Source organism: Pogona vitticeps, chromosome 5 (assembly GCF_051106095.1).
Source record: "Pogona vitticeps strain Pit_001003342236 chromosome 5, PviZW2.1, whole genome shotgun sequence".
Taxonomy (NCBI): Eukaryota; Metazoa; Chordata; class Lepidosauria; order Squamata; family Agamidae; genus Pogona; species Pogona vitticeps.
Window position 1 is genome coordinate 95,413,175 of NC_135787.1, and position 27,243 is coordinate 95,440,417.

Sequence of the window (27,243 nt, forward strand, 5' to 3'; positions counted from 1 at the left end):
TCTATTTAGGATTTCCAGCGTTAATATAAATAAAAGAGGGATAAATAAAAGAGGGGATAACAGACAACCCTGTCTTGTGCCTTGTTCGATGGATATACTCTCCGTTAAGTTCCCATTGACCTTAATCTTGGCTTCTTGCTTAGAGTATATTGCTTTGATTATTTGTAGAAATTTTCCTTCTATTCCCATTTCTTTTAGTTGTAGCATCATAAACTCCCAGTTGACATTATCGAAGGCTTTCTCTGCATCTAAAAAGATTAACATCATCTGCTTTCCTGGATGGAGTTCATAGTATTCTAAAATGTCTATTATCATCCTTATGTTTGATGACAATTTCCTTTTAGAGAGGAAACCTGTTTGGTCTTTATGTATTATTTCTCCTAATATTTCCTTTAATCTTGAAGCCCAGATGGTTGTGAAGATCTTATAATCAACATTTAGTAGAGAGATTGGTATGTAATTCTTGATTTTGTTCTTTTCAGTCCCCTCTTTATGTATTAATGAAATGTGTGCCTCTTTCCATGTATTTGGTATTACCCCCTTGGACTCAATGACTTCGGTTAACTTCTTAAATTGAGGGTTTAAGATTTCTTCAAATGCCTTGTAATATTCAGCTGGTAATCCATCTGGTCCTGGAGATTTGACTGTTTTTTCCAAGCCTCTTGAATCTCCTCCATTGTGATTGATTTGTTTAACTTCTCAAGTTGTTGGGGGTCAAACTTCCATTTTGGAGATGTATTCAAGTATTTCAATTGCTTCTCTTGCTCTACGTCTCTTTTCTTATAGAGGCCAGTATAGAATTTTACTACTTCTTTTTCAATCTCCTTTTGTGTATAGATTTCCTTTCCTTGCTTATCCAATATTTCCGTAATTCTCGTTTTCTCTCTCTCTTTTTTTATTTTATATGTTAACCATCTTCCCGGCTTATTTGCATTCTCAAAAAAGTTCTGTCTCGCAATTTTATTTTTTTCTCCATCTCTTCTTGTTCTAACAAGTTAATTTTGTGCTGTAAAATATTTATCTTATTCAATAAACTCTTGTTAGTTGGAGACTTTTTAAGTTCTGTTTCCTCCTTTTTTAAGGACATGGCCAAAGTGTGATATTGTTTGTTTCTCTCCTTTTTTCTTTGTGTATTATGTTCTATTGCCCATCCACGAAAAAAAGTTTTCGCAGCATCCCATATCACTGTCATCTCTGTATCCTGGGGTTTATTAATTTCGAAGAAGAATTTTAATTCCTTTCTCATTTTATTCAGAAATTTTTCTTCTTTCAGTAAATGGCTATTCAACTTCCATGAGCCTCTTCTTGGCGTTTGTCCTAAGCTCATCCATATTGGATTGTGATCTGCATATGTGTTTGGTAGGATATCAATTTCATTCACTTGATGAGTGAGTTCCGCTGAGATCCAACAATTGTCTATTCTTGACCAGGAATTGTGTCGATTAGAATAAAATGTATAGTCCTTCCTTTTTGGATTTCTGGTTCTCCAAATGTCGATTAAAGTTAATTCTTCTGCCATTTCCAAAAATACTTTGGGTATGATGTTCCTTGTTCTTTTCCTCCCATTTCCATTGCTCGTAGATATAGCCTTTTCTTTGTTCACTACTGCATTAAAGTCACCCATGATTCTGTTCCGCCTTCAGAGTTAATTGATTCTTCAATTGAAGAAAAGTTATGCTGAGATTCGTTTGGTGCATATATGTTCGCCAGTAGTATCTCTTCTCCCTTGTAGGAGATTTCCACCATCAATAATCTCCCATCTTCTGAGGTGAAGACCAGTTTTGGCTTTAAATGTTTTTTAATGTATATTGCTACTCCTTTTTTCTTCTGTTGATTTGAAGCTATAAAAGTTTCCCCTAATCTAGGCATAACTAACAAATGTTTATCTTTTTCTTTTATGTGAGTTTCTTGAATAAAAATGATATCCGCCTTCATTTTAACAAGTTTGTTAAATATTTTCTTTCTCTTCTGAGGCGAGTTTAGCCCTTTGACATTCACTGAGAAAAACTTAATTTGTTCCGCCATCTGCGCGTTCCTTACTACCCGTTTTATCTCTCTGTTCCTTGCTTCTGGTTCTCCTTGCTACCGGGGACGTCTTTGACCTCTCTTCTTTTCCTGCCTTTTCTTCTTCTCCTTGTTCTTCTTCTGAGTCTTCGGTCATCCACTGTAATTTCTCTTCAGGCACCTTCAGTTTTTGTTTTATTTCTATTAAGAAACTTCTGGCTTTTCTTTTACTGTTCAGGTTATGTCTTCTAGTCTCCCACGTCAGATATATCCCTTCTGGTACTTGCCACGAGAAGGGAATTTTCCTGTCGATTAATATTTTGGTGATGAAATGGTATTCTTGTCTTTTTTTCACGTGCTCCAAGGCACCTGTTCCAAAACGTTTATTTTTATTCCTTTTATTGTCAAGTCCTTCTCTCTGTGGGCTTTAAGGATCTTTTCTTTTTACTATTCTTCTCATAAATTTTATATGGATTTCCTTTGGCAGTTTGTTTTTCCTCGTATACGCATTGGACTGTCAATAAGCATTTTCAATAGAAATTTGTATCTCCTCTTTAGTCATTCCGATCTGTTCAGCCAGTTCTCCAGAAATTAATGTTATTAATTCCTGTGGAGTCTCTCCTGGGGTCTCTTCCAGATTCTGAATCCTCAGAAAATAAGGGGCTTTCTCCATCTCTAATGTAAGAAGGTGTGAGTGCATCTCATCTTTTTCTGTTTTGATGTCCTCTATATCCTGTTCTGCCTTGTCTAATCTGCGCTCGATCTTCCTTACAGCCTGGTTGAAAGAAACTAGTTTTTCATCCACATTTTTAATCTTTTGATCTACGCCTTCAACAGCTACTCTAACCTCCTGGATCTGCTCCGAAACTTGTTTAATGATGTTAGATTGCAAATCCTGCATCGCAGCTTTAAAAGGATCTGGCGTCATGAATTTGGCTGCCCCTGAAGTGGCGTATCCTGGCGAGTCTTCCTTCTTTCTTGACGACATATTATTTCCTTTCCCTCCTTTCTTCTTCTTCTTCTTCTTCTTCTTCTTCTTCTTCTTCTTCTTCTTCTTCTTCTTCTTCTTCTTCTTCTTCTTCTTCTTCTTCTCCTTTTTTCCCCTTCCTCTTTCCTTCCTTCCCTCTGATTGGAAAAAAGCTAGAAAAAAGGGAGAAAAAACAAAAAAGACCACCTCCTTTCTTGTTCCTGGCAAAAAGCTCTTTCCCCTCCTTCAAAACCACACCACAGCACATGCAAAATTATTCAAGCATAAAACTAAGTACATCCATCAAAGTATAATAAACAGCTCTGCTGCAGTTTCCCGGCCAGCCACTAGAGGTCTCTAGTTGCTCATAAAAAAGGTGATGGTTATTCTAGAAGATTTCAGCTTGCTGGTGAAAAGTTCCAATCAGCCACAAGAGGTCCTCAGTGTACTCAAAAAGTCTCAGTTCTAGCCGTATAGTCTCCTTATCAAGCGAGGCGTAGAACAATACCCAAAAACAGACAGAAGCAAGCCCAAGTCTTCATGTTAAAATGGGTGACTAAAAACGTCAAAAACCATTTTATCACCTTTTATAATCCAAATGGGTTTTTATAATCCAAGTGTGTCGCTCTATGTGTCTCTTAAGTGGCAATCTCTGCTAGTCTGACTGTGTCCGGTAAGAAAAAATGGAGTTTCTCAGTCCTCTTTCACTTTCGACGCTCTCCAGATGACACTAATATACCATCAAACATATTAAACTGTCTCAAAGTGATTCATTATTGCCACCTCTGAGCTGTATAATTACTCTTCGTGGGAGTTAATGGGCAGGGTTTGTAGGATTCTGCAAGTCTGTTTACATTAACCCCATCAGATTCCCCCACAGACTGTCAACAGACATTCCAGTCCACTCCTAACATCCGAAAAATTCCTTTCCTTTAAATAAAAATCTTCCGTCACTTGCCGTCTGGAGTTCTTTTGTTTTCTCAAAAGATCTTAGCTTTTAAGCTGCTTCCTCACTCCCCCTTTCTTAATATGAGACAGCCTCTGTGGAAACGTAAAACAGGTACGAATGTGGTTTCAAGCTTAACTAGCCTCCCGGTTATAAATGTCTCTCGCATTCAGCTATAAATCATTGGGTCATTTACTTTCCAGTTTCAATAACTCACTATTTCAGAGTTCTTCAAAGGTCTGATCCCTGCGTCCTCCTGGCGGAGCAGTACAACTGCAGCAACATCCAAAGATGGCGTCCGAGGTGTCCTTCTGTCTTGGGAAGAGAAACCTCTAGGGGAGAAGTTGCTCTCTGCTCCCCCAGATTTCTCTCAGCTCCCTGAGACCTGAGGTGACCTTCTCCTAGGTCTCCCCCCTAATAAGAGATTAGGGGTGCCTGGACCCCTCGGCATACAGCAGGAAGTTCTGGAGCCCCAGGTCCCTGCTGCCTTGCTGTTTCTAGCTCCGCCCCAACCTATCCGATTCTGATCGAACTGGTTGCTGAACATCAAGGTCCATGGCTTTGGACTACCAGCGAGTATGAAAAGAAATCCTGAGATGGAGATGGAGGATTAGTATCAGCGATGTCAGAATCGGGGGTTGGCAAATTAGGGGGTGATCCTTGCAGTGTCACTGAATCTGAAGTGTCAGAATCGGAAAACTGTACAGGTGACAATGAGGAGGCTTGTCAGTATGAGGAGGCCGATGCGTCAGGAGGAGCCTCTGCAAGTGGTGTCTGGATATTGTAGTACCATGCTTTGAGGTTACCGTGATGTGAGGCATTTGTGGGCCTTGGTAGTATCTATGGGTACGGGTGAAGGCCCAATATAAGTCGTGGTAACTTGTAAAGAGGATGAGCGAACCTGCGAGAGTATAGCCAATTCGGCAGACGGCAAGGAAACCATAGTCAATGGTCTTGGTTTCTTTGGTGCCAAAGACAGCTGAATTACATTAGATTGAGTATGGTGCCATTTACAAGATTTGTGTGGTTTTGGTATCAGAGGAGGCAGAGAATGAATGATATTGTCCTCAGATGACTGGTCGTAGACATGCCTCGGATGGTATCGAGAAGGACATGGAGAGTCCGAAGAACCAGAAGGATAGTAATACGTGTTTTGAAGATGCTTGGGTTCAATATATTGCCCAGTATTGGGCTGCCAGTATCAGTATGAGCGATGTCGATACTGCTTGGCTGGAGGTTCATAATAAACAGGAGGCTCATAGACACTGACTCATTTGGGCTGATGGTGTCGAGCCCAGGAGTCAAGCGATACCGACAGTCCTGAATGTATCGGAGGCTGTGAACATTTGGCATCGGACCGGCCCGTATCCAGTGCATGGTGGTGTTTCACCTTCCGCTTATGCAGAGGTAACAGATCAGCAGGGATAGATGTTGAATCCAACTCACACACGGAGACAGAGCAACCCATAGACTTAGGCCTTGAACAAGCCGAATACGGGAGTACCATCAGTTCAGCTGAGGTATTTGCCCATGATGGAGACTGGGCCAAAAGAAGAGAGGGCAGTTGGCCAGATGGAGGCGGGATGGAATCACGGTCGGAATCAAGATCTATGGCAGGTTAGTCCTGGGTAGAGTTGTTGAGCAGGAGCAATCATGAGAATCATTAGAAGTCTTTTTCAGTTTCTTAGGTTTGGAACGGTCCGATTTCAAAATATTGTATTTTTCGCTCCATAAGACGCACTTCTCCATAAGATGCACCAAATTTTTAGAAGAAAACAGGAAAAAAATAATGTTTTCTTCTCCTAAAAATTGGTGAGCCTTATGGAGAGGTCTGTCTTATGGAACACACCCTAGGACCCTTTGGAGGCTCACCCAGCCCCCCCCCCGGAGGCCAGAGGGGGCAAAATCGCCACCTTCTGGGACTCTTCTGAAGCTTCCCAAGCCTCAAAAGAGTTCCAGAAGGTGGCAATTTGGCCTCCTCTGGCCCGGCGGGGGGGCCAGGGTGAGCCTCCAAAGGGTCCTAGGGAGTGTTTCAGGATCCTTTAGAGACTCACCCTGCCCCCCCGGGGGTCAGAGGAGGCGAAATCGCCACCTTCTGAGACTCTTCTGAAGCTTCCCAAGCCTCAAAAGACTCCCAGAAGGTGGCGATTTCGCCCGCGCTGGCCCTGTGGGGGGGGTGGGGGAGCGTCGCAAGGATCCTGGAAGGCTCACTCAGACCCTTGCGACACTCCCCCCACGGGGCCAGTGGGGGCAAAATCGCGGCCTTCGCTCCATAAGACGCACAGACTTCCCACCCACTTTTTTTTGGGGGGGGAAGTGTGTCTTATGGAGCAAAAAATATGGTAGCCTTTGGTGTTGGGGTCAATTGTGATGTTGGTCCCGAGGACTTTGTTTTATAAGATTTTGGTTTAGCTTTGGACGAAGATATTGTCAGTAACGGAGAAGTAGTGGTAATGTCAGTAGGGAGCGGAGGTGGCTGTGAGAATTGTGATTCACTCATGGTAGGTGGTGGACATAGGGATCGCTCCCACAGAAAGGACTTAAGTAATTGCTGATGGAGTTTGAGAGCTTGCTTTGTAAAGTTTTTACAAAAATGACAAGAAGCCGATTCTCCTAGGTAAAATAAGCAAGACTTGTGACCGTCGGAAAGAGGCAGCTTATTCGGGCACGAAGTACACCTCTTAAATGGCCCTGCGGGTGCCATAAAAAGCAGGAAGCGGGAGGGGGGGCCAGTGGAACGAAGGAAAAACAGATCAAAAGTCTCTCACTGATTTGAAGTATTTTCACTCTTTCTTTCTATAGGATTGATTTATTTCTATTTTTCACTCTTTTTCTCTAAGTTTTAAAGAAGAAAAAGTCGCAAACGGAGAGCTCGTCATATGATGAGACTTCAGCGGCAGCAAAAAGGAACTGAGGCAAATCTCCAGGATGGGCGGACCATGTGTATTGGGGGGCAGTCCTAGCAAACGCATGTTTGAACTCTAGAATATTCCAGAGACCTCAGCACAAGTGCAGATTAACCCATTAGTGTGAAGAACGCCGAGGCCCGGTGAGAAAGAACAAGAAACTGGGCCTTCTTGGCAGTGGCCCCTTGGCTCTGGAATAACCTCCCATCAGTGATCCATCTGGCTCCCTCGCTGGGTGTTTTTAAGAGCCAATTAAAGACTTGGCTCTTTCAGCAGGCCTTCCCTCCTATCAATACTTCATTTTATTTTTATTATCATTTTCTGTTTTCCCATCTTGAGCACTACTAAACATTACTAATTACTATTGTTTTGAATTGTTTTAACTGTTTTAGTTTATAGTGTTTAATGGAACCCACCCGGAGTAGACTTTGTCTAAAAGAGCGGGATAGAAATCTAATAAATAAATAAATAAATATGAAGAATTATTTTTCTACAGAAAAAAATATTCCATCCATTTACTCTGTACATCTACACAACGTACTTGCCAAAACCCCAATTACCCAATTTGGTAATTTTTTTATCTCTACCACGCTTCCTGTCATAGTTTCACAAACACTGCATACCAGCTGCGGGAAGCAAAAAATGCCAGAGAAGGAGAAATACTTATGTGATTGCCACTGTACAATCAAATTAGCAAACAGGATTGTAGCTACTTCAACCCACGATGCAGAAGACTGCCCCCCATACCCTATTTTATAGTACAGGCTAGAATCCTATTAGTTATGCACTGTGGAAAAAAACAGTTGGCATAAAACTCAGTGGCAAATTGCCACAAGTTAAGAAGTCAGCATGCGCGTTTGCTGTTGTGTGCCAAATCACAATTTCACACAATGGCAAACAGAAGAAGGAAAAGAGCACAATTTGAATAAACTCAAGGGAAAAAAACTTTCACCATTATTAATATATTTAACCACATACAATTTTCAATTAAACAGAACCCTTCAATGAAAACAACACATACCTTATTTTCATTATCTGCAGGTTCTGTTTCCTCCTTTGATATAAATTTATCTATGCTGCTGGCAGAAGGCTGTCTGCTGTGTCCCATATTTTTTAACAAATGGGATTGCTGAAGGGCTTCAGAAAGAAAATATAGCTGACTTAAAATTTTGCATTTCAAACAATACAGATTACTGTTTCTCTTTAAAGTGCAGTTACAAAAAGGTAATAATTCCATTACTAATATTTTCTCATGGATTTCCCATCTGTTGAAAAACTTACCAAAACAATGATTTTTAAAAGGTTCTATGGTTTCATCCTGGAGGATGTTTGCTGTTTCATCTTCCTCGTCTTGCAACTGTCCAATCTGCATTCCAGAATACTGGTTTTCAGCACTTTCTAGAATCTAAATTGTAGAAGGAGTAACCTTTAAAAACAGTTTATTTTAACAGTATAACTTGGTTTTACCTTCAGTTCATGCTACATATACTCCTTTAAAAGGCAAAGACAGAAGTGCTGATCTATAAAAAAGAAAAATCCAAAATCTACTAACAAAAAGGTCACAAAGAAGTGTACAAACACTCAGTTTGTCCAAAACTTTTAATAAAGTTAGATAATGCAAAACCCAGGAGATGCAAGAAACAACAAAAAGTCTAAAAATCAAGCTACCTATTGTGGTCATGAGATTTGCATTCAGACCTAATGTCAAAATGAAAAACGCAGAATGAATTAATTAGAATTTGCTGGGTACTACAGATGTCAAATTATACTTTGAATTCTGGAAAGAAGAAATAATATCCAATCCCCCTTCTGCTCACTATTTCTGGCTACACCCATTACTTGTTAGCTCAGCAACTTACCAGTTTCCATGAAAAGGTGCCCTTTTTTTAGAAACAAGACTGTTCCTCAAAACAACAATGGCCACACCCTGTACTAAAACCTGAACAAAACCCATATTCAAGTAGGTCCAGGCAATAAGTAATCCATACATGTTTAGAGCACTACTGTCTACTCAAGTGCCCTGCTCAAGTTTTGCCTACGTGAGATTAACAGAAAATTATCAACCAGTGTGGGGGGAAGAAACTTTAGCTTTACAGTAGCCCACATGTACAGAGATAATGAAGCTGTGAAGAGAATATTTAAGACTTTCTAGATTTACACTACAAAACATTTTGGGTATTTGTCTATTTCCTGAACTCTGGACACATGATCCATATACACAGCCTTTCCCCATAATTTTGAACAGATTTACACAACAGATCAATATATATCAGTATGTGATATCTACAGAAGGGTAGATTATTTGATGGTTCAAATGACATCTTACACAAACAGCTAGAAATAAGCAGTCTCTTCTCTTCAGTTCCACATACATAGATTTGCAAGCTCATTCATGGAGACACAGAAGGACAGGTTACCTACCTGTGATTGTAGTTCTTCGAGTGATCCTCTGTGATTCAAAATCTGGGTGATCCGAACATGCGTGGAGCCTCATCAGAGTACAGTGGTCCCCTGCAAGATGAATGTAATTTGTTCCGCGAGAATCGCTGCCTTTCAAAAAAAAATCATCTTGGGAGGTTCCCTATGGGAACCTCGCAAGACGAATGAAATTTATTTGTCTGGCAAGGCATTGGTCTCCAATAAAAAGTCTTGCAAAGTATGGCCATACAAGAAACCATCTTGCGAGGCACCACAGCGATCGCAAAAAACAATCATCTTGCAGGTTTTTCGTCGTGCGAGGCAATCACCTTGCGAGGCACCACTGTATTCGAGAGCTTCTATGATCAGAAAATATACATTTGTACAAGCCCTTCCCCCCTAGTATATGCACCTTTGTGCCAAGGCTCTCCCTTCAGTAAAGTCAACTGCCACTTTGGAATGAGGATGTGACAGTGAGGCTAGGTTGGGATGTGTGAATTACACAGGACCACTTAAAGAACTACAATTGCAGATAGGTAATCTTTCTTCTTTGTGGCTTCTGTGAATCACACTCTGGGTGACTAAAAAGCTGACTTACCCATCGGGGGGTGTCACGCCAAGGTAGAAGAAAGAATAGCATGTCCATCAGACTTCTGGCAAACATATAGCCGATAGTGATTAATAAATGTGGATGGCTGCAACCATGTGGCAGATGTGCAAATCTCATAGAGAATCCCTCAGAGGAAAGCCGTGGATGCCACCAATGCCCCTGTAATGTGTGGGCGAAGGGGCTGTGGCAGCAGACAATGTGCAAGCTGCTAGGCAAGTCAAATAGCAGAGGTGACCCACGTGGATATACAATGTGAGGTGATTTGGAGACCCTTTGATGGAGGCTGGTAGCTCTGATAAACAGTCCAGGCAAATGTCGGAATGGCTGTGTGCAGGCTATATAAAAAAAATTGAACCCGTCTGGCATCCAAGGTGTGACGGACGCATTCTTGAGGAGTAGATGCAGATGCGAAGGATGGAAGAACCAAGGGTTGAGAGAGGTGGAACTGGGAGACAATCTTGGGAAGGAATGAAATATCTACAAAAAGCTGGACCCTGTCAGGGTGGAACTGGTGAGTGGTGGGAACACTTCAGGACAATTCTGTTCAAATTACATTGGCTACCAGTTGCTGCCCGAGCCCAATCCATTTGCATGTTTTGACATATAAAACCCTAAATGGCTTGGGCCCTGGATACCTGAAGGGCCGCCTCCTTCCATATAAACCTACCCAACGATTAAGATTCTTGAGCCGTCCCTCAAGGAGTTAAGAGGGATGGCTTGCAAACAAAGGGCCTTTTCAGCAGCTGCTCCCAGGTGATGGAACACCATCCCGAGTGAGATTCATCAGGCGCTGACATTGATAACATTTTGGTGCCAGGTCAAAACCTTCCTGTGCCAGAAAATTTTTAATTGAAATAATATCAACTGTGAGTCCTGATAGCAATTTAGAGTACTGTATTTTTAAATGTATTTTAATTGTTTTATCTTTTTATTGCATTTAAATTACTGTAAGCTAACCGGAGACCTTTGGGTAATGTGGACGGCATGTAAGTCAAATAAATAAACTGGAAATATGGGTAGTCAGAATTTTGTTAATTTTTTAAAAATAATTTTAATACAAAAAACATATGCAACAACAAAAATACAAAAAATACAAATAATAGTAATTATTATAAACTAAATTCTAACGTGTACCCCATACCCGCGAGATTCCATTTAACGATATTTTAATTACAGACTAACTCTCCAAAATTGTATAGAATTTTCTTTAGAGGCTTTCCCCCTTCCTTTCACTAACACAAATTCCACAAATTTACCCCAAACATCATAAAAATTGTTAGAGCTTATTTCCCCTCTTTTTATTTTAAGTTCAATAGTCAATTTATCGTTTAATGCAATGTCCCATACTTCACTATATCAATCTTCTATTTTATTGTCATTTTTGTCTTTCCAAAACCTAGCCATTAATATTCTAGCATTCGTCATAAAATTGGTGATTAATTCTTTCGAATAATAATCCAAATCTGTTACCAAAAATTGACAATAAAGCAATTTTAGCATTAAAATCAATATCTTTACCAAATATATCACACATTTCCTTAAAAATCAATTCCCAAAATTTCTTAACCAGTTTGCATTCCTACAACATATGAAAATACATACCAATTTCCTCATCACATTTCCAACATGCTTTTGGGTATGCTGGATTTATTGTATTTAGTTTTACAGGAGTCAAATACCATCTTAAACAGATTTTGAAAAATTTTTCCTTTATTCTTGTCAACATTAATCTTAAAACTCTCATCTTCCACATTTTTATCCAATCCTCATTTTAATTTCTATTTTTAAATCATTTTCCCAAATTAATTTCAAAACTTCTGTTCCCCATTCTTTTTCCTCTTGTTCCAAAATTATATATTTTACTTACTATTCCTTTCAAAATTGTATCTTGCATATCTTCATGTGATGACAGAAACTGTTCGTACTTGGTAAGTTATCTACATTTGCCATTAATTTTTAACCAATCCTTTGTCTAGGTGTCTAACTGAGTAAGATTATACCAAGATACTTTATTAGTTTGAAGTTTAGACATAATCAACTCCTTCGTTCTCATTTTGCTTACCCAGTCCTTAAATCTTGCAACCCTTTTATTCTTAAACAGTTCTACTAAACCCTTTAAATTTGAAGGAAAACTTTCTATTTCGGTCACTTATTTTAATGGTGAAGTTGAGGGACAAAACTCTTTATATTTATTCCATATATTTAACATATTTCTTTAAAAGGGGGTCTAATCTGATTTATTAAACTTCTCTTTACAACATTAAACAAGTGTCCTTCGGCATTCCCATTTATTTCTGAAGATTCCATCTCCCACCAAATTAGTTTTTCTTTATTATATATAATACCTCCAATAACTCTTAACTGATTTGCTATATAATACTTTTTAACATTAGGCATACCTAAACCTCCTTTTTTTGCGCCTTATACCAATATTTTTTATTTATTCTAGATTTTTTACCTTGATTACAAAATCCATTAATTAATCCCTGCCAATACTTAAAATCCCCTTCTTCTAGTTGTATTGGGAGCATCCTAAATAAGAAAATAATCTCTGGTAATATTTTCATTTTGATTATAGCAATTCTCCCAAACCATGACAGTTTCAATTTAGAATACTCTTGCAATTTATCTTTAATTTCATTTTTTAAGTTATTTAAATTTTTCTCCTTTAATTTTTGAGTTGTTCTATGTTTATACTTAAATATTTGATATGATTACACATTTGAACACTGTATTTATTCACTAATGTTTCTTGTTCCTGTATATTATAATTAAACATCATCATTTGTGATTTTTGCCAATTAATCCTATTATTTCCTCAAATTTTTCTAAATGGTTTTTGACGTTTTTCATGCTCTTTAATGGGTTTTTAATAGTCAATAATGAATCATCAGCAAACAATTTTATCATTTTTACCTATTCCTTTTATTGATTTATCGTTTCTTATTGCGTTAGCTAACAATTCTATAACCATACAAAACAATATTGGTGAAAGTGGATAGCCTTGTCTTGTACCTCGGCCTAGAAAAATCTTTTCCGTTAAACCATCATTAACTATTACTTCTGAAGTATTATCTGAGTATAATTGACCAGTAACCCCTCTAAACTTTTTACCAAATCCCCAACCCCTTATAAGAAGTTTTAGTGTTGGCCATTCAACACAATCAAAATATATCCAATGATAAAATCATTGCTTTTATTTTTTCTTTTTCTATTTCATATATAATGTTTAAAACTCATCTAGTTAAATTATCCATTTGTCTATCCTTAATAAAACCACATTGGTCTTCCTTAATATAATTTGCTATAAATCTATTTAATATATCTGCCAATAGAGCTGTAAAAATCTTAGCATCTTGGTTTATTAAAGATATGGGTCTATAGGATCCCAGATCTGTTTGATCCTTATTGGGTTTTAAAATAAGAATCGTTAATGAATGTTTCCATGAAGCAGGTATTGTCTCTCCCTCCATTATCTTATTATAAAACATTTTTAACTTAGGTATCAAAATGGAACTAAAATGTTTATAATATTCTGGACCCAATCCATCAGGACCTGGTGTTTTACCATTTTTAAATTTATTTATAACTTCAGCAATCTCTTGTTCATTGATCTCTTCTTCTAATATTCTTCTATCATCTCCCAATAATTTATTTTTAAATTGTTATTAATATATTTTTCTACACATTCTTTCATTACATTATTTCCTTTACATAATTTCTGAAAAAATTCATGAAAAATCTTCAATTTTTCTTTCATTATATTACAATTCTTACCTGTTCCATCTTTAATTATCCTTATTGAGTTTTTTGCTCCTTTATTTTTACACATTCTAGATAGCAATTTTGAATTTTTGTTAGTAAATTCCAAAAAAATCTCTTTAAAGCAGGAGTCTCAAACTCAATTTACCTGGGGGCCACTGGAGGCAGAGTCTGGGTGAGGCTGGGCCACATCAGATTTTCTGCCAAGTGGAGCAAGAGCCCGAGGAAGCCACCTAGTAATTTCCTTAGCCCCCCTTCGGCTCCTTCTTCACTATCACCACTACCACCACCAGCAGGACGAAGAAGCGGAGAAGGGAGGGAGCGCTGGTGACAGCCTAGCGCCTAGGGCAGTGGTCAGGGAACAGGGGTAAATTACCCCAAATGGGGTAAAAATGAAAATCCTGGGGGTAATGAGGACATGACCCTAAACCCCTTCCCTCCTCCTCCTCCTCTGCCCGGAGGGGGGTCTCCGGCTGCCCGATAGCTCCCTTCCCGCCCTCCGCTTCCCCGGTCCAGCTGCAGCTGAGCCACGGTGGCTGACGATGGGCCCCGGTCGGTGACATATGGCAGCCGAGAAGCGCTGGTGGGGCTGGCTATGGAGGAGAGCAAGGCCAGGGAGAGTGGTCAGAGCATCCCGGCCAGAAGAAGCCTCTCATTCCAGTGCCTGGAGAGGTGGATCGTGGTGGAGGGGGGCGGTTGAGCCTCGACAATGGCCTGGGCCAGGCTGAGCCTCCCAGCGCTGGAACGCTGTCACTGCCCCATGCCCCGTCGGGTGGCAGCAGCGCTCACCCGGCTGTGCAGCTTCCTTCTGTGGCACCTCCATGGCAACCAGTTGGGCCTGGTGGAGCCTCTCGCCCTCTGTGCAGCAGCTGCTGGAGCCGGTGCCGGAGCGGGGGACAGCATTGGATGCCCCAGGCAGGTGAACCACCTGCTGCTCTTCAACGGCTGCCCAGGAGCCTCCCACCAGCGGAGAAAGGGAGCCGCCCCCAGAGGGCCAAGGACTGAGCGCATCCCTGCCAGGCGGAGGAGGAGGTGGCGGTCCAGGTGCGGGTGGCGAGGCTGCAGCAGCGGTGCTCAACTGGCTGCGCATGACCGAGATCCTTCCTTTCAAATCAAGGGGGTAATGTTGGCGTATATAAATTTTTTAGGGGGTAAAAGGTAAAAAAGTTCCCTGACCCTTGGCCTAAGGCATGACATAATTTTAAAAAAACAAAACCTCACAGAATCGCCTTGCCAAAGGAGAAAACCCCCCATCGGTACCTGTGAAATTAAGCAGAATAGGGTGGGGACCCCCACAGGTGCGCGCACATGCATGCACACAAACACACACACACACACAGAGAGGTCTGGCAACCTTCCTCTGAAGGCCCCCCTCAAAAAAAGGCACACTCAGCAGCAGTAGCTACTCCCATGACAACAGAGGAGCAAACTTTGCAAGGCGAGCCCAGGCAGCCTCCACAGCTGAGGCGGCTGAAGCAGGATGGAGGAGGAAGCCCCACGGGGTGCTGAAGCGGCCGCTGGCCAGGCTGTTTCTGGGGGTGCTGAGAGACAAAGAGAGCCAGAGAGCCACTTCCCTGGAAGAGGCGGTGGCGGTGGCAGCTGCTGTTGGCGGCTTGGAGGCACTCTTCGAGGGGCCGGGAGCGAGATCCGCTCTCAGGCATTGCGCCGCGGTGGCTCGGACGCTCGGGGAAAAGGGCCGTTAGCACAACTTGCTCGCTGGCTCTCCCCCAAGACAGCGCCTCTTGCACCCTCCATCCAGAACTGCAGCCTGACAGTGGGCGGGCAGGCTGGCTGGCTGGCAGGCTGCAGTTCTGGATGGAGGGTAGGGTGCAAGAGGTGCTGTCTTGGGAGAGAGCCAGCAAGTGAGGCGAGGCTTTTTTGACTCTTGACAGCAGTGGCCGTGTGGGCACTTTGGGGGGGCAGGCAAGTAGGGGCCACAAACTATGATCCAGCGGGCCGCAAATGGCCCCCGGGCTGCATGTTTGAGACCCCTGCTTTAAATACATCAAACATCAAATCTCTCTGAACTTTCTCTATTTCTACATTATCTAATTCCTTTCTCTTAGTCTGAATTTCTAATAAAATTCTATCTCTTTATATAAAAATCTATTTTCTAAATTTTTCAAATCTTCTTCCAATGTTTTCACATCTCTTTCCTTAATGTTTTTAATTTACACTATTCTCTAATTGTTATTCCTCTTGTGCTTACCTTCATGGTGTCCCACAATAGGCCTGGTTTGGCACCTACTGTTTCATTTATTGTCTATAGTTCTAGCCATTCCTTCTTTATCTTTTCTATTACTTCTGGGTATTGCAAAATATTATTGTCCATTCTCCACCTTTTGGAGTCTTTATAATCTTCCTTTATTTTGATCTCTATTAACATCAAACCATGATCTGTTATTTTAATAGGAATTATTTCAGTATCAACTATATTAGAAATTAAATCTTGAGATATAAATATATAATCTATTCTAGAGTATTATGTACCACTGAAAATTAAATATCTTTTTTCATCCCCTTTCAATTCTCTTCAAATATCCTTCAAATGGTTATTTTTTACCTTTTTAGTCAATATTGTATTTCTTTGATAACTATCATTCCGACCATATACCATTTTATATTTTATCTTATCCATAACCATATTAAAATCTCCTGCGATGATAACATAACATTTTTTTTACCTTTTCCATTTCTTTAAAGACCAAATCATTAAATTCTCCTTGTTTATTATTAGGTGAATAAACATTAACCAAAATATATTCTTCCAACCCCATTTTACCTTGCATTATTATATATCTACCATTACAATCTTTTACTACCTTTTCTACTTTAAATTCACAATTTTTGAAAGTTATAATTGCTACACTCTAGATTTAGAAGTTCCAAATTTTTTTCATGTCTATATTGTTCATCTTTAATTCACTGACTCCATTTTCTGATTGATGAGTCTCTTGTAGAAAGACAATATCCAGCTTGTTTTTCCTCAACAATGCTTCTAGTCTTCTTCTTTTCACTGTTGATCCAGGCCTTTCACATTTAAAGTTGCAAGTCTTATTTTTCTACCCATGTGATTTCAAAAGTTTTCTTTCCAATAGATCCCGTGTGTAACCTTTCCTCCCACCAAACTACCAAAAATGAACTGAAACATAAAATAAACATAACAACACCCAATCCAATCTTGTGAACATATATATTAACATCCTCTCCACCACAGTCCCACGCCATGGCCACTGGCGTGAGCAAAAGGTGGGGGGTTAGACGCCACCATCATTCGGAGGAACCACGACCGGAGCCGAGCCTCTGATCTTTTCATTTGACTTTCACATTTCTACTTAATATTAGTACTAAAATAGTAATAAAATAAGAATACCCTTCTCCTTCCTCCTTTCCCTTTTATTATACTCATTTTTTTAAAAAAAAATCAGTTTTTAGTAATTTTAATTTTGTTATCATTTTTACTATACTATTTAGTATATTTAATGTGTTTATATGAGTATGACTTATTCAAGAGAAAGAAAGAAAAAGAAAGAACAAGAATAAAGTAATAGTCAATAAAGGTGATTAGAAAACAACAGAAAAACATCAAAAAATTAAAAGGGGGAAAAGGGGGAGGAGAAAAACATATATATATGTTTAAACACACACACACACACACACACACACACAAGTATATAAAAGAGAAATTTTATTAGGAGAAAGATAAAAGGAAAAAAAGAAAAAACTGGTCCATCTTCTTCCACATATCTGATTATTTCTGGTTCAGCTTTCTAGTTCTTTGCTTGTCGTCATTTAGTGATTTAGTCGTGTCCGACTCTTCGTGACCCCATGGACCAGAGCACGCCAGGCCCTCCTATCTTTCACTGCCTCCCATAGTTGTGTCAAATTCATGTTGGTTGCTTCGCAGACACTGTCCATCCATCTCATCCTCTGTCGTCCCCTTCTCCTCTTGCCATCTCACTTTCCTAACATCAAGGTTTTTTCCAAGGAGTCTTCTCATGAGATGGCCAAAGTACTGGAGCCTCAGCTTCAGGATCTGTCCTTCCAGTGAGCACTCAGGGTTGATTTCCTTTAGAACTGATAGGTTTCTTCTCCTTGCAGTCCAGGAGATTCCCAAGAGCCTCCTCCAGCACCACAATTCAAAGGCATCAATTCTTCGGCGGTCTGCTTTCTTTATGGTCCAGCTCTCACTTCCATACATCACAACAGGAAAAACCATAGCTTTGATTATTCGGACTTTCGTTGGCAAGTTCTTTGCTTGTAGCTGGAGTTAACTCCTGACTTTGTCCTTCCGCCCAAATTTTCCAAGCTTTCAACAATTCTGTGCCTTCCTCGCAAGAGCAGATTTTAAACAAAATCTTGTCTTTCCAGATTTTCAAAAAAAAATGGATAACCCTATTGATATCTGATATTGTTTTTCTTCAAAATTGCTGTAACTGGCTTCATAGATCCTCTCCATTTCACACATTCTTTACATAGATCCTGGAAAACCTGTATTTTTCTGTCCCGATAAACCTGCTGGTCTTGTTTTTGTTTAATTACTTTCATAAATTGTTCTTTCTTTGTGTAATTCAAAAACTTCACCACCATTGGTCTAATTCTGAGACTTTTTGGGTTACCCAGGAAATATGCCCTTTCTATATCTGTTTCAGTCAGATGTTGCATCTCCATTATGGAGTTAATCCAAACTATAACCTCTTTTCTGAGATCTTGTCCGTGTTGCACTTGGAAATAAATTATTTTAATATTAGACCTTCTGAGGTTATCTTCCATGTATATCAGCTTTTTATCAGTTTCACAAATTTGTTGATCCATGGACACTATTTTTTCTTTATTTGTTTGAACTGTATCTCCAAGGTCTCTAATTTTGCTTTTGACATCTTTAAGCTCCTGTGAAACCCTTAAAAATTGATCTTGAAGTTGATTAATACTCATTTCGATGGACACTGATCTTTGTCAAAGCCTTCTGACATTTTACAAGATAAATCTTTTATGAGCTTCGCAATCTCATCCATCTTATCTTCTTCAGTTGGTAAGGTCATCAGTCTTTCCAAGCTGCGATCTGAAGGGCCTTTGACAGATTTGTCCCTCCTCCTTGACATAGAGAGGTCTAATTAAGAATAATTATTGTTGTTTCAGGCTTTCGTTTGGAACAGGGCAACTGGAAAAATCCAGAAGCTTACCGGACCCAAAAGTGAAAGTAACTCCCAGTTTTAAAACAACACAGTCCTTAGAGAATTTAATTAGCTGTACACTTTCCTTATCCTTCTCTTCGAGGATTTATGTAACAAAAACAAGTCTTCTAAAAGAAGAAATGCATTTTAATAGCTTTTTACTTTGCTGGGTGATATGGAGGTTCACTCCTAGCTGGTCATTCCTCCAAGCGGAAGTGAAGTCGTGTAGTCAGACCGTAAGGCTGCAACCTAACTGGAGTGTCATGCAGAGGTGATCACCAGGAGGAATGTGGTCTTAAAGGTTAGGAGACACAGATCACTCAATGCTAGGGGCCCAAAAGGGGTCCACGTAAGGTGTTGAAGGACTAGTGTCAATAACCATTGAGGTGGAGGAGATCCCACATCAGGGTATATATATATGTTAACCCTTTAAGAAAATGCTTGACAGTATGATGTCTGAAGAATTTAGAGACTAGAGAGGTTGGTTGTTGGTGCGCAACAATGGCAGAAAGGTATACTTTGAGCGATGACATAGAAAGTCTCATGTGTTTGAGGTGTAGAAGAAAATTTAGAACAGTACAGAGAGAAGGTTTAGTTGGTAACCGTGCTATTGAGGAAGTGAAGGATTGATTTTTTTTCCATTTATACATCCCATTTACACACAGACTTGAGAGTAACCATGCAAAATTTGGTGGTGTTAATGTATTGATTTATGCCCCTGGGGTTGAGAATTGGGCAGAGGCCGCCATCCTTTTTGATAATGGTGAAACAGCAAGAGAGAGAAACTGTGACTGTATGGTGTAGTGGTATCAGCTCTATCGTGTCTTTGAGTAATAAGGATTGTATTTCATCTTGTAGAGTTAGCGACTGAGGTGTGACAGTGTGAGACAGTGGAGGAAATTGTTGGATCATTCTATGATGGAGAGGACCTAGGTGTCTGTGGTGATGTTTTTCCCACATTGTTAAGTGTCTCCAAAGAGTAGACAGAGGCAGGTGCGGGTGGGAGGTGGTAGCAAGATTTCAGCCAGTGTGATGTCAAACAATCGTGGCATCTGATTGTAGTTTGCTGCCAGGTCTTGGTGTTGAAGAACTATTGTTTATAATAAGGAGGAGCTGTTTGCCTCTGAGGTTCTTGTTGAAACTTCTGATAAGAGGTGTATGGGCAACAAGACTGTGTGTGCTGATTCGCTTCTTTTATACGTTTTCAAGAATGACATCTATTTCGGCATTGAAAAGGATGACACCATCAAAGGGATGGTCTTCAATACAGGCATGGGCATACTCTGTGAGGCCAGCTGTCCTAATCCAGGAGAAATGGTGAAGCGCCACAGAGGTGGCCATAGACTTAGAGGTGGCATCGACAGTGTGGCATTGTGAGACTGGGAGTAGCCTCAAGGGGTACTACATGGGGTACTGTCTGTCTCTCTCAACAGAAAGACGGAGGACGAAGTGGTGAACATTGGAGGAGAGTTAGGGTGGTTGCAGATAGAGTCAGAAACACTAGAGGACACCAGTTTTGTGGGAAAGGCAGAAAATATAAAGGAGAATGGTAAAAAAGAAGGCACTTCAGAGTAGAGGAAGCTTGTTGGGCACAGGAAGAGAAGGTAGAGCAAGAAGAGGCGGTGGTAGAGCTTTAAGCCCTTTTCCTGCAGAGGAAGCAGAGGAAGAGGAAGCAGAAGGAGAGCTGTTTCTGGGAGGACATTTTGTTTGTTTTTCTAGCCTTGTGGCCTTTTTAGGCCTGCAAGGGTGTGTTTGCTCTGACCTTTTGTTCTCCCTGACCACATGGTCTAAGGGGGTGGGATTTTAGCTTTAAATAAGTGAAACCAAAAGCACGCAAAATTCTCTGATTTTATTTTTTAGACTCTAACTTGGTAAATAGGAAAGACAAATAGGACTGCATACACCTGGGTGAGCAGGGAAGTTTTAGGGGGAGGATCAGACTTCCTCTCTTTTTAATTCACTGACCAATCAGTCAGGATGGAGAGCGCAGGATCTGTTGCAGTCACTTGTAACACCTGTGGCATGTTTGTTTTCTTGCCAAATGAGGTGCCTGGTTAAAAATGCTCTAAATGTAAGTTGGTGGTCCTCTTGGAAGACAAAGTCCGGCAACTGGAGGCCTGTGTTTCTAATCTTCGCACTATGAGGGAGTAGGAGGTTTTCTTGGAGAGGGCAGAGGCCAACACAAGTAAAATCTCACTGAGGAAGAAGGCAGTTCACAAACACAAGAAATGAATGCTTGGAGGAATGTCACACATAGAAATAGAAGAAGCAAAAACCATACAGAGAGCTTGCAGCTACAGAACAGATTCCAACCTCTCTTCCTTAATAATCAGGACATAGACCAGCAGCAAGAGCAGTATTGTCAGCCTGAAGAGAATATCCAGAGAACTCTGGAACCATCTGCACAGCAAGGAGCCCCTACCAAGCCTCGGAGGAGGTGAGTGGTGGTAGTGGGGGACACTCCTTGCTCAGAGGAACAGAAACAGCAATCTGCAAGCCTGACAAGATGAACCGAGAGGTATACCGTCTACCTGGAGCCAAAATTTGTGATATAACAAAGAGACTGACAAGACTCATCAAGCCCACTGACTCTTACCCCTTCCTTTTAGCCCATGTGGGAACCAATGATACTGCAAAGCGCGCCTTTCAGGATATCACAAAGGATTATGAAGATATGGGTAGGAAACTGAACGACCTGGGGGTGCAGGTCATTATTTTATCTCTCCTCCCAGTTGAAGGATGTGGCCCACAAAGGGAGAGAATAACAGAGGTGAATACCTGGCTCTGCAGATGTTGCCGTCAGGAACATTTTGGTTGCTTCGACTATGGTTTGCATTTCCATACAAATGGTCTACTGGGAAGGGAGAGGGTGCACCTTACTACAACTGGAAGGAATGTTTTTGCTCACAGGCTCACTAATCTGATAAGGAAGGATTTAAACTGAGTTCTAAAGGGGAGGGTGACAATTTTCTTGAGGACAGGAACCAAGAAAGGGCTGTGGTGAATAGCCAAAATGTTGTAGAAAGAGTAAGGCAAGTAGTATGGCAGCCCACCAGTGGGAGGAAAAACAACTTTAGTAAAGGGCTTGTAGGAAGAACAGTCTTAAATGTCTCTACACCAATGAGCAGAGCACGGGAAACAAACCAGAATGGTTGACTAAAGGACTTTCAACTCAGCAAAGTGTAAAAAAAGCATGTACAAAAATGGAAAAATGTGGAAAGCACCAAAGAGGAATACAAGCAAATAGCCAGTATATGTAGGGGGATGGTAAGAAAAGCTAAAGCACAGCACAAACTTAGGCTTGCTAGAGAGATTAAAGATAATAAAAATTGATTTTTTATTTATGCCACCAGTAAAAGAAGAAAACAATAGGGTTGTGTGGAAATGATGGCCATTTACTAACAGGGGACAGGGAAACGGCAGAACTACTCAATACCGTCTTTACCTCAGTTTTTTCCTAAAAGGAAAATAGTGCTCAACCTGAGGAATGAAGAGCAGGTGAAATAGTGTGGGAAATGCAGCACAGAATAGGCAGAGTAGTAGTACAGGATTACCTGACTACCTTGGATGAATTTAAGTCTCCTGGGCCAGACGAATTGCATCCAAGAATATTAAAAGAACTGGCAGATGAAATATCAGAACCACTGGCAATAATATTTGAGAATTCTTGTAGAACAGGGGAAGTCCCCACAGACTGGAGGAGGGCAAATATTGTCCCTATCTTCAAAAAGGGGGAAAAAGAAGACCCAAATAATTATTGCCCCATCAGTCTGATATCAATTTCTGGAAAGATTCTAAAGAAGATAATTAAGCAGACAGTTTGTAATTACATAGAAAGCAATGCTAACATTACTAGAAGTCAACATGGGTTTCTCAAAAATATGTCATGCCAGACTAATTTGATCTCTCTTATTTTTGATTACAGGCCTGGTGGATGAAGGGAATGCTGTGGATGTAGCATATCTTGATTTCAGTAAGGTCTTCCACAAGGTGCCTCACAATATTCTTCCAAAGAAGCTAGTAGAATGTGGAATAGATAGTGCTATTGATAGGTGGATTTGTAATTGGCTGACTGACTGAACCTAAAGGGTGATCACAAATGGCTCCCCTTTGTCCTGGAAAGAGGTGACTAGAGGAGTGCCCCAGGGTTCTGTTCTGGGTCCTGTGTTATTCAACATCTTTATCAATGACTTGGATGGAGGAATACAGAGTATGTTGATTAAATTTGCAGATTATACCAAATTGGCAGAAGTTGCTAATTCCCCAGAGGACTGGATTAAAATTCAAAATGGTCTTGACAGATTAGAGTCCTGGGCCAAAACTAACAAAATGAATTTCAACAGGGAGAAATGTAAGGTCCTACAGCTAGACAGAAAAAAATGAACTGTACATATATAAGATGGAAGACACCTGGCTAGACAACAGTACCTGTGAAAGGTATCTAGAAGTCTTGGTAGACCACAAGCCAGACATGAATCAGCAGTGTGATGCGGCTGCCAAGAAAGCCAATGTGATTCTTGGTTGCATCAATAGTATAGTGTTTAGATCAAAGGAAGTGATACTACCACTCTATTCTGCTTTGCTAAGACCTCACCTGGAGCATTGTGTCCAGTTCTGGGCACCTCAATTCAAAAAGGGTGTTGACAACCTAGAACATGTTCAAGGAGGGTGACTAAAACGGTTAAAGGTCTGAAAGCAACGTCCTACGAGGAGCGGCTTAGGAAGTTGGGAATGTTTAGCCTTAAAAAAGAAGGTTGAGAGGGGATATGATATACATGTTTAAATATTTGAAAGGATGTCATGTTGAAGAGGGGACAGGTTTGTTTTCCAGGGCTCCAGAGACAAGGACACGGAGCAATGGTTTCAAACTACAGGAAAAGAGATTCCATCTGAATCTCAGGAAGAACTTCCTGATGTTCAGAGCTGTCCGGCAGTGGAATAGGCTGCCTCAAAGGGTGGTGGAGTCTCCTTCTTTGGAGGTTTTTAGCAGAGGCTGGATGGCTATCTGTTGGGAGTACTTTGATGGATGTTCCCACATGGCGGGGGTTGGACTGGACGGCCTCAGTGGTCTCTTCCAACTCTATGACTCTATGGTAGAAATAGTCCAAGAAGATCCCTGGACGGGGGAGTGGATAGAGTTCAGAGTTCCTAGGGAGTACACTGAAAGGGAATGGAAAAGACAAAAGTATAAGAAGCCACCTTATTGGGGGGAGACAGAAGAAAGGAAACAAAGAAAGACATATAAAGCCTGGCAACAAGGAGAGGCCCAGATACGAGAGCAAAGGAAATGTATGGAGAACCCTGGGAGATCCCGTGGGGCCAATCCCTTCCGACAGAGATGGCAATAACACCCGGGCAAAAAGATTTGGGAGCCACAGGTGGGCTGGGTTTACCACCCTCAGCAATAATGTTAATGGACCATGCACATGGAACCAAAGAGTTACACGTTCTTCACCCCTATCGTTCAAAGGGGATTTAACGCATTTTGAAAAGGCTAAAACTTTTGACTTACTGTTGAAATCAGAACCAGAAAATATGCATATAAATGAAGCAGAAGATTTGTTAAAACAATAAACCATTTTTACTTGAGGACTTTGGTATACAGCAACCTTCTTTGAGTCGAAAAGTGGTGAAAGAGGTAAAGGACACTGAATGGGATCACAGGTGTGCGGCCAACATTTATTGTATGGCTACTGAGGGGCTTTCTTATTGAAAGGTTTGTGCAAGAATCCTTTTATTATCAGGTAGTGCTTCAATCAGGGTGGACATGCTGTCCCATAAGAAGCGTTGGTAGACACCCACAGCCCCTTGATAGTTAGTGACTCCCATGGTAAAGGCAACCAAGCCATCAGCTCATTGAGTCTATGTCCTTGTTAGGTGGAATCAGGTTTTGTCGATGTCGAGAGCGAGACTGAGAAGCCTTGACAAAGATGGAGTTAGGAGTGGGCTGTTTCTGTAGAAAAACAGCATCAGGATCATGAACGCGAGGTTGTCAATACGCCAGGAGATAGTATGTGATGAGGCCAGCTTAATCCAAATACATTTAGCTTTGCTAAGAAGAGATGGAAGCATAGAGATGTGGACTGGTGTGGTAGTGTCCTTAGAAATCGGATCATAAAAGTGATCTGATGGTGGGTCTATGAATCTGGAGCTTGAGAAACTTAGCCATATGAACCATTAACTGGGCATAAATCTGGAAGTCCTCAGCTGGAGACGGTGGGTCAGGATCTGCCAGGTCTGAGTCTGGTGACATTAAGAGCACCGATGGCGTTTGGGGCCTCAAGCCTTTGTTGGAAGGATCGGCACCATCCGGTGAATCCATCAACTGTTGATCAACATCAGTGTCATAAGGCTGTTCGCCTTGATAATGTGAGTGTGAGGGCAGTCAATGTCAAGTTGTTATCCACGATAAGAAGCTGATATTGAGGATCCTCAACATCAACAAAGTTGGCAAGGAGGTGGGCTCAATATGGAGTTTGTGGAGCGTGCTGTTGATGAGGCTGCCGAGTTGGTAACAGCACAGATGGACCACACTGGATTACTGTAGAGTAGATGGATGCTGGTGATGCCGAGCAGGACAAACGGTCGAAGTTGTCCAGCTGTAAAGGGAAGTAATAACTTACTGGTGCTGAGAAAGTAGTTGTGGCTGAGGAATATTTTTGGCGCCAATTGATATGCGGTGTCAGTTGAGTCTGGATAATGCTGGTGGTGTGATTGCTTCAACACCAAAGGTTCCATTCTAGGAACAAAACGCTCGGATGCCACTGATGGGCCGGGAAACATGGCCGGTTGATAGTAGTTGGCAGGCATCTCGGCAGGGCACTGATCAGGACAAAAGGCTTCCCGATGATGAGGCTGATGGTAAGTGGTGTCCACGAAAGAAGGCAAGCAGACGTTCTGGTAAGGTTGGTGCATATGTTTGTGCACCAGAGGCCAAGGCAGTAAGCTCACAGGGGCAGGATAAGGCATGGTATCAAGTTGTGCAGCAGCATCATGGGTGAGTGAAACAGCCTCAGAGGACTGAGGGATCCAATGCTGACGAGGTCCTCAGACTCAGGAGGTAGCTGAGAAGTTGGTGTTGATATAGCCTTGGAGGGCTTTGATTTCGAGTACTTGGATTTTTTCAGTGAACAAGGTTCAGCCACTGAAGGCTGGTCATTCAACACCTTCCATTTGGTGACTAGAGGCGTCGAGGCAGTAGACATTGAATGCTTGGTCTTGTGAGGCCAAAAGGAGAGATAAGGCAGGAGATAAGGCCGAAGTAGACGTCAAAGGGGCCTCTTGTTTTTCGGAACAGGAGGTAGTGGCTGATGGATGTCGTTTTACTGCTTCAGAAATGGCCTTGTCCGTAGCTCTGGCGTGAGGCATGGATTTGCACATTGGTTGTGCCATAGGTTTGCCTGGCTGGAGGGATTGTTCCCAAAGTCCCAAAGTTAAGCCTTGAAAGGCAACTGTGTAGCATCCCACACCTGAAGTTCTTACAGTGGGGGCACGAAAAGGTTTGTTGAGCCTCTCCAAGACAAAATAGGCACTTAATGTGACTGTGGAAAATCTTATTATTGCAGACCATGCAACGTTTAAACTAGCCTGACGAGACCATAAACTGAAGACAGGGAGTGGGAAGCAGGGACCTTCAGCCCAAGGCAAATACAGCGGTGCCTCGTATAATGAGTGCCCCGTTTAACGACGAATCCGCATAGCAATGCGGATTTTGCGATCGCAAAAGCGATCACATTGTGATGTTTCCTATGGGGAAAAATCGCTTTGCGATTTTTCCCCATAGGCCCCATTTCCCCCCCCCCCAGCTGACCGGCGGGCGCTTCCGAGCGACCGCGGTGGAGGCTTCCCCGGCAGTCACTCCGAAGCCTGCGCCAACCAGCTGGGGGGAGAAGGTTGGAGCGCCCGCAGTGGACACTTCCCCGGAGGTTCCTCTGAAGCCTGCTTCAGAGCAACCTCTGGGGAAGTGTCCACCGCGGGCGCTCGGAAGCCAGCACCGCCCAGCTGGGGGAAAAAGGACGCCCGCAGCATTTTCACGCCTCGCTTACCGAGGCGGCGAAAATGGCGGCCGGATGGGGAATTCTTCGTTTACCAGTGAGTTTTTCCCTAATAGGAATGCATTAAACTGAGTTTAATACGTTCCTATGGGTTCCCCCCCGCACAGCGAATAATCCGGATAGCGACGTTAATCCTGGAATGGATTAACGTCGCTATGCGGGGCACCACTGTAGTGGTTAAGGAATTTCTGTGCATTCACAGAGACCACCAAGAAGAATAAGTATGTAAAGGGTTTTCTTTTCTTTTCAGGAAACAGACTCACAGAAGCTATAAGCAAGGCTCTCAACACAGCAGTTGAAGAGAAACTGAAGAGAGAGCCTTGGCACACATGTACATATATTAGGAGGGAGGGGCTTGTATTATTGTATCTTTTCTGGTAGCAGAAGCTCTAGAATATTCTG

General features: G+C 41.5%; 1 protein-coding gene across 3 annotated transcripts in view; it reads right to left on the reverse strand.

The window, feature by feature from the left end:
• The window catches only part of HTT (huntingtin), a 318,202-nt gene that overhangs the window by 233,828 nt on the left and 57,131 nt on the right, over positions 1-27,243 (reverse strand). For all 3 annotated transcript variants that reach the window (XM_073000994.2, XM_073000995.2, XM_073000993.2), the window contains 2 exons: positions 8,105-8,228; positions 7,845-7,960 (listed from right to left, as the gene is read on the reverse strand). In XM_073000994.2, coding sequence (XP_072857095.2) covers positions 7,845-7,960; positions 8,105-8,228 — 240 coding nt within the window. The remainder of the gene's footprint in view (positions 1-7,844; positions 7,961-8,104; positions 8,229-27,243) is intronic.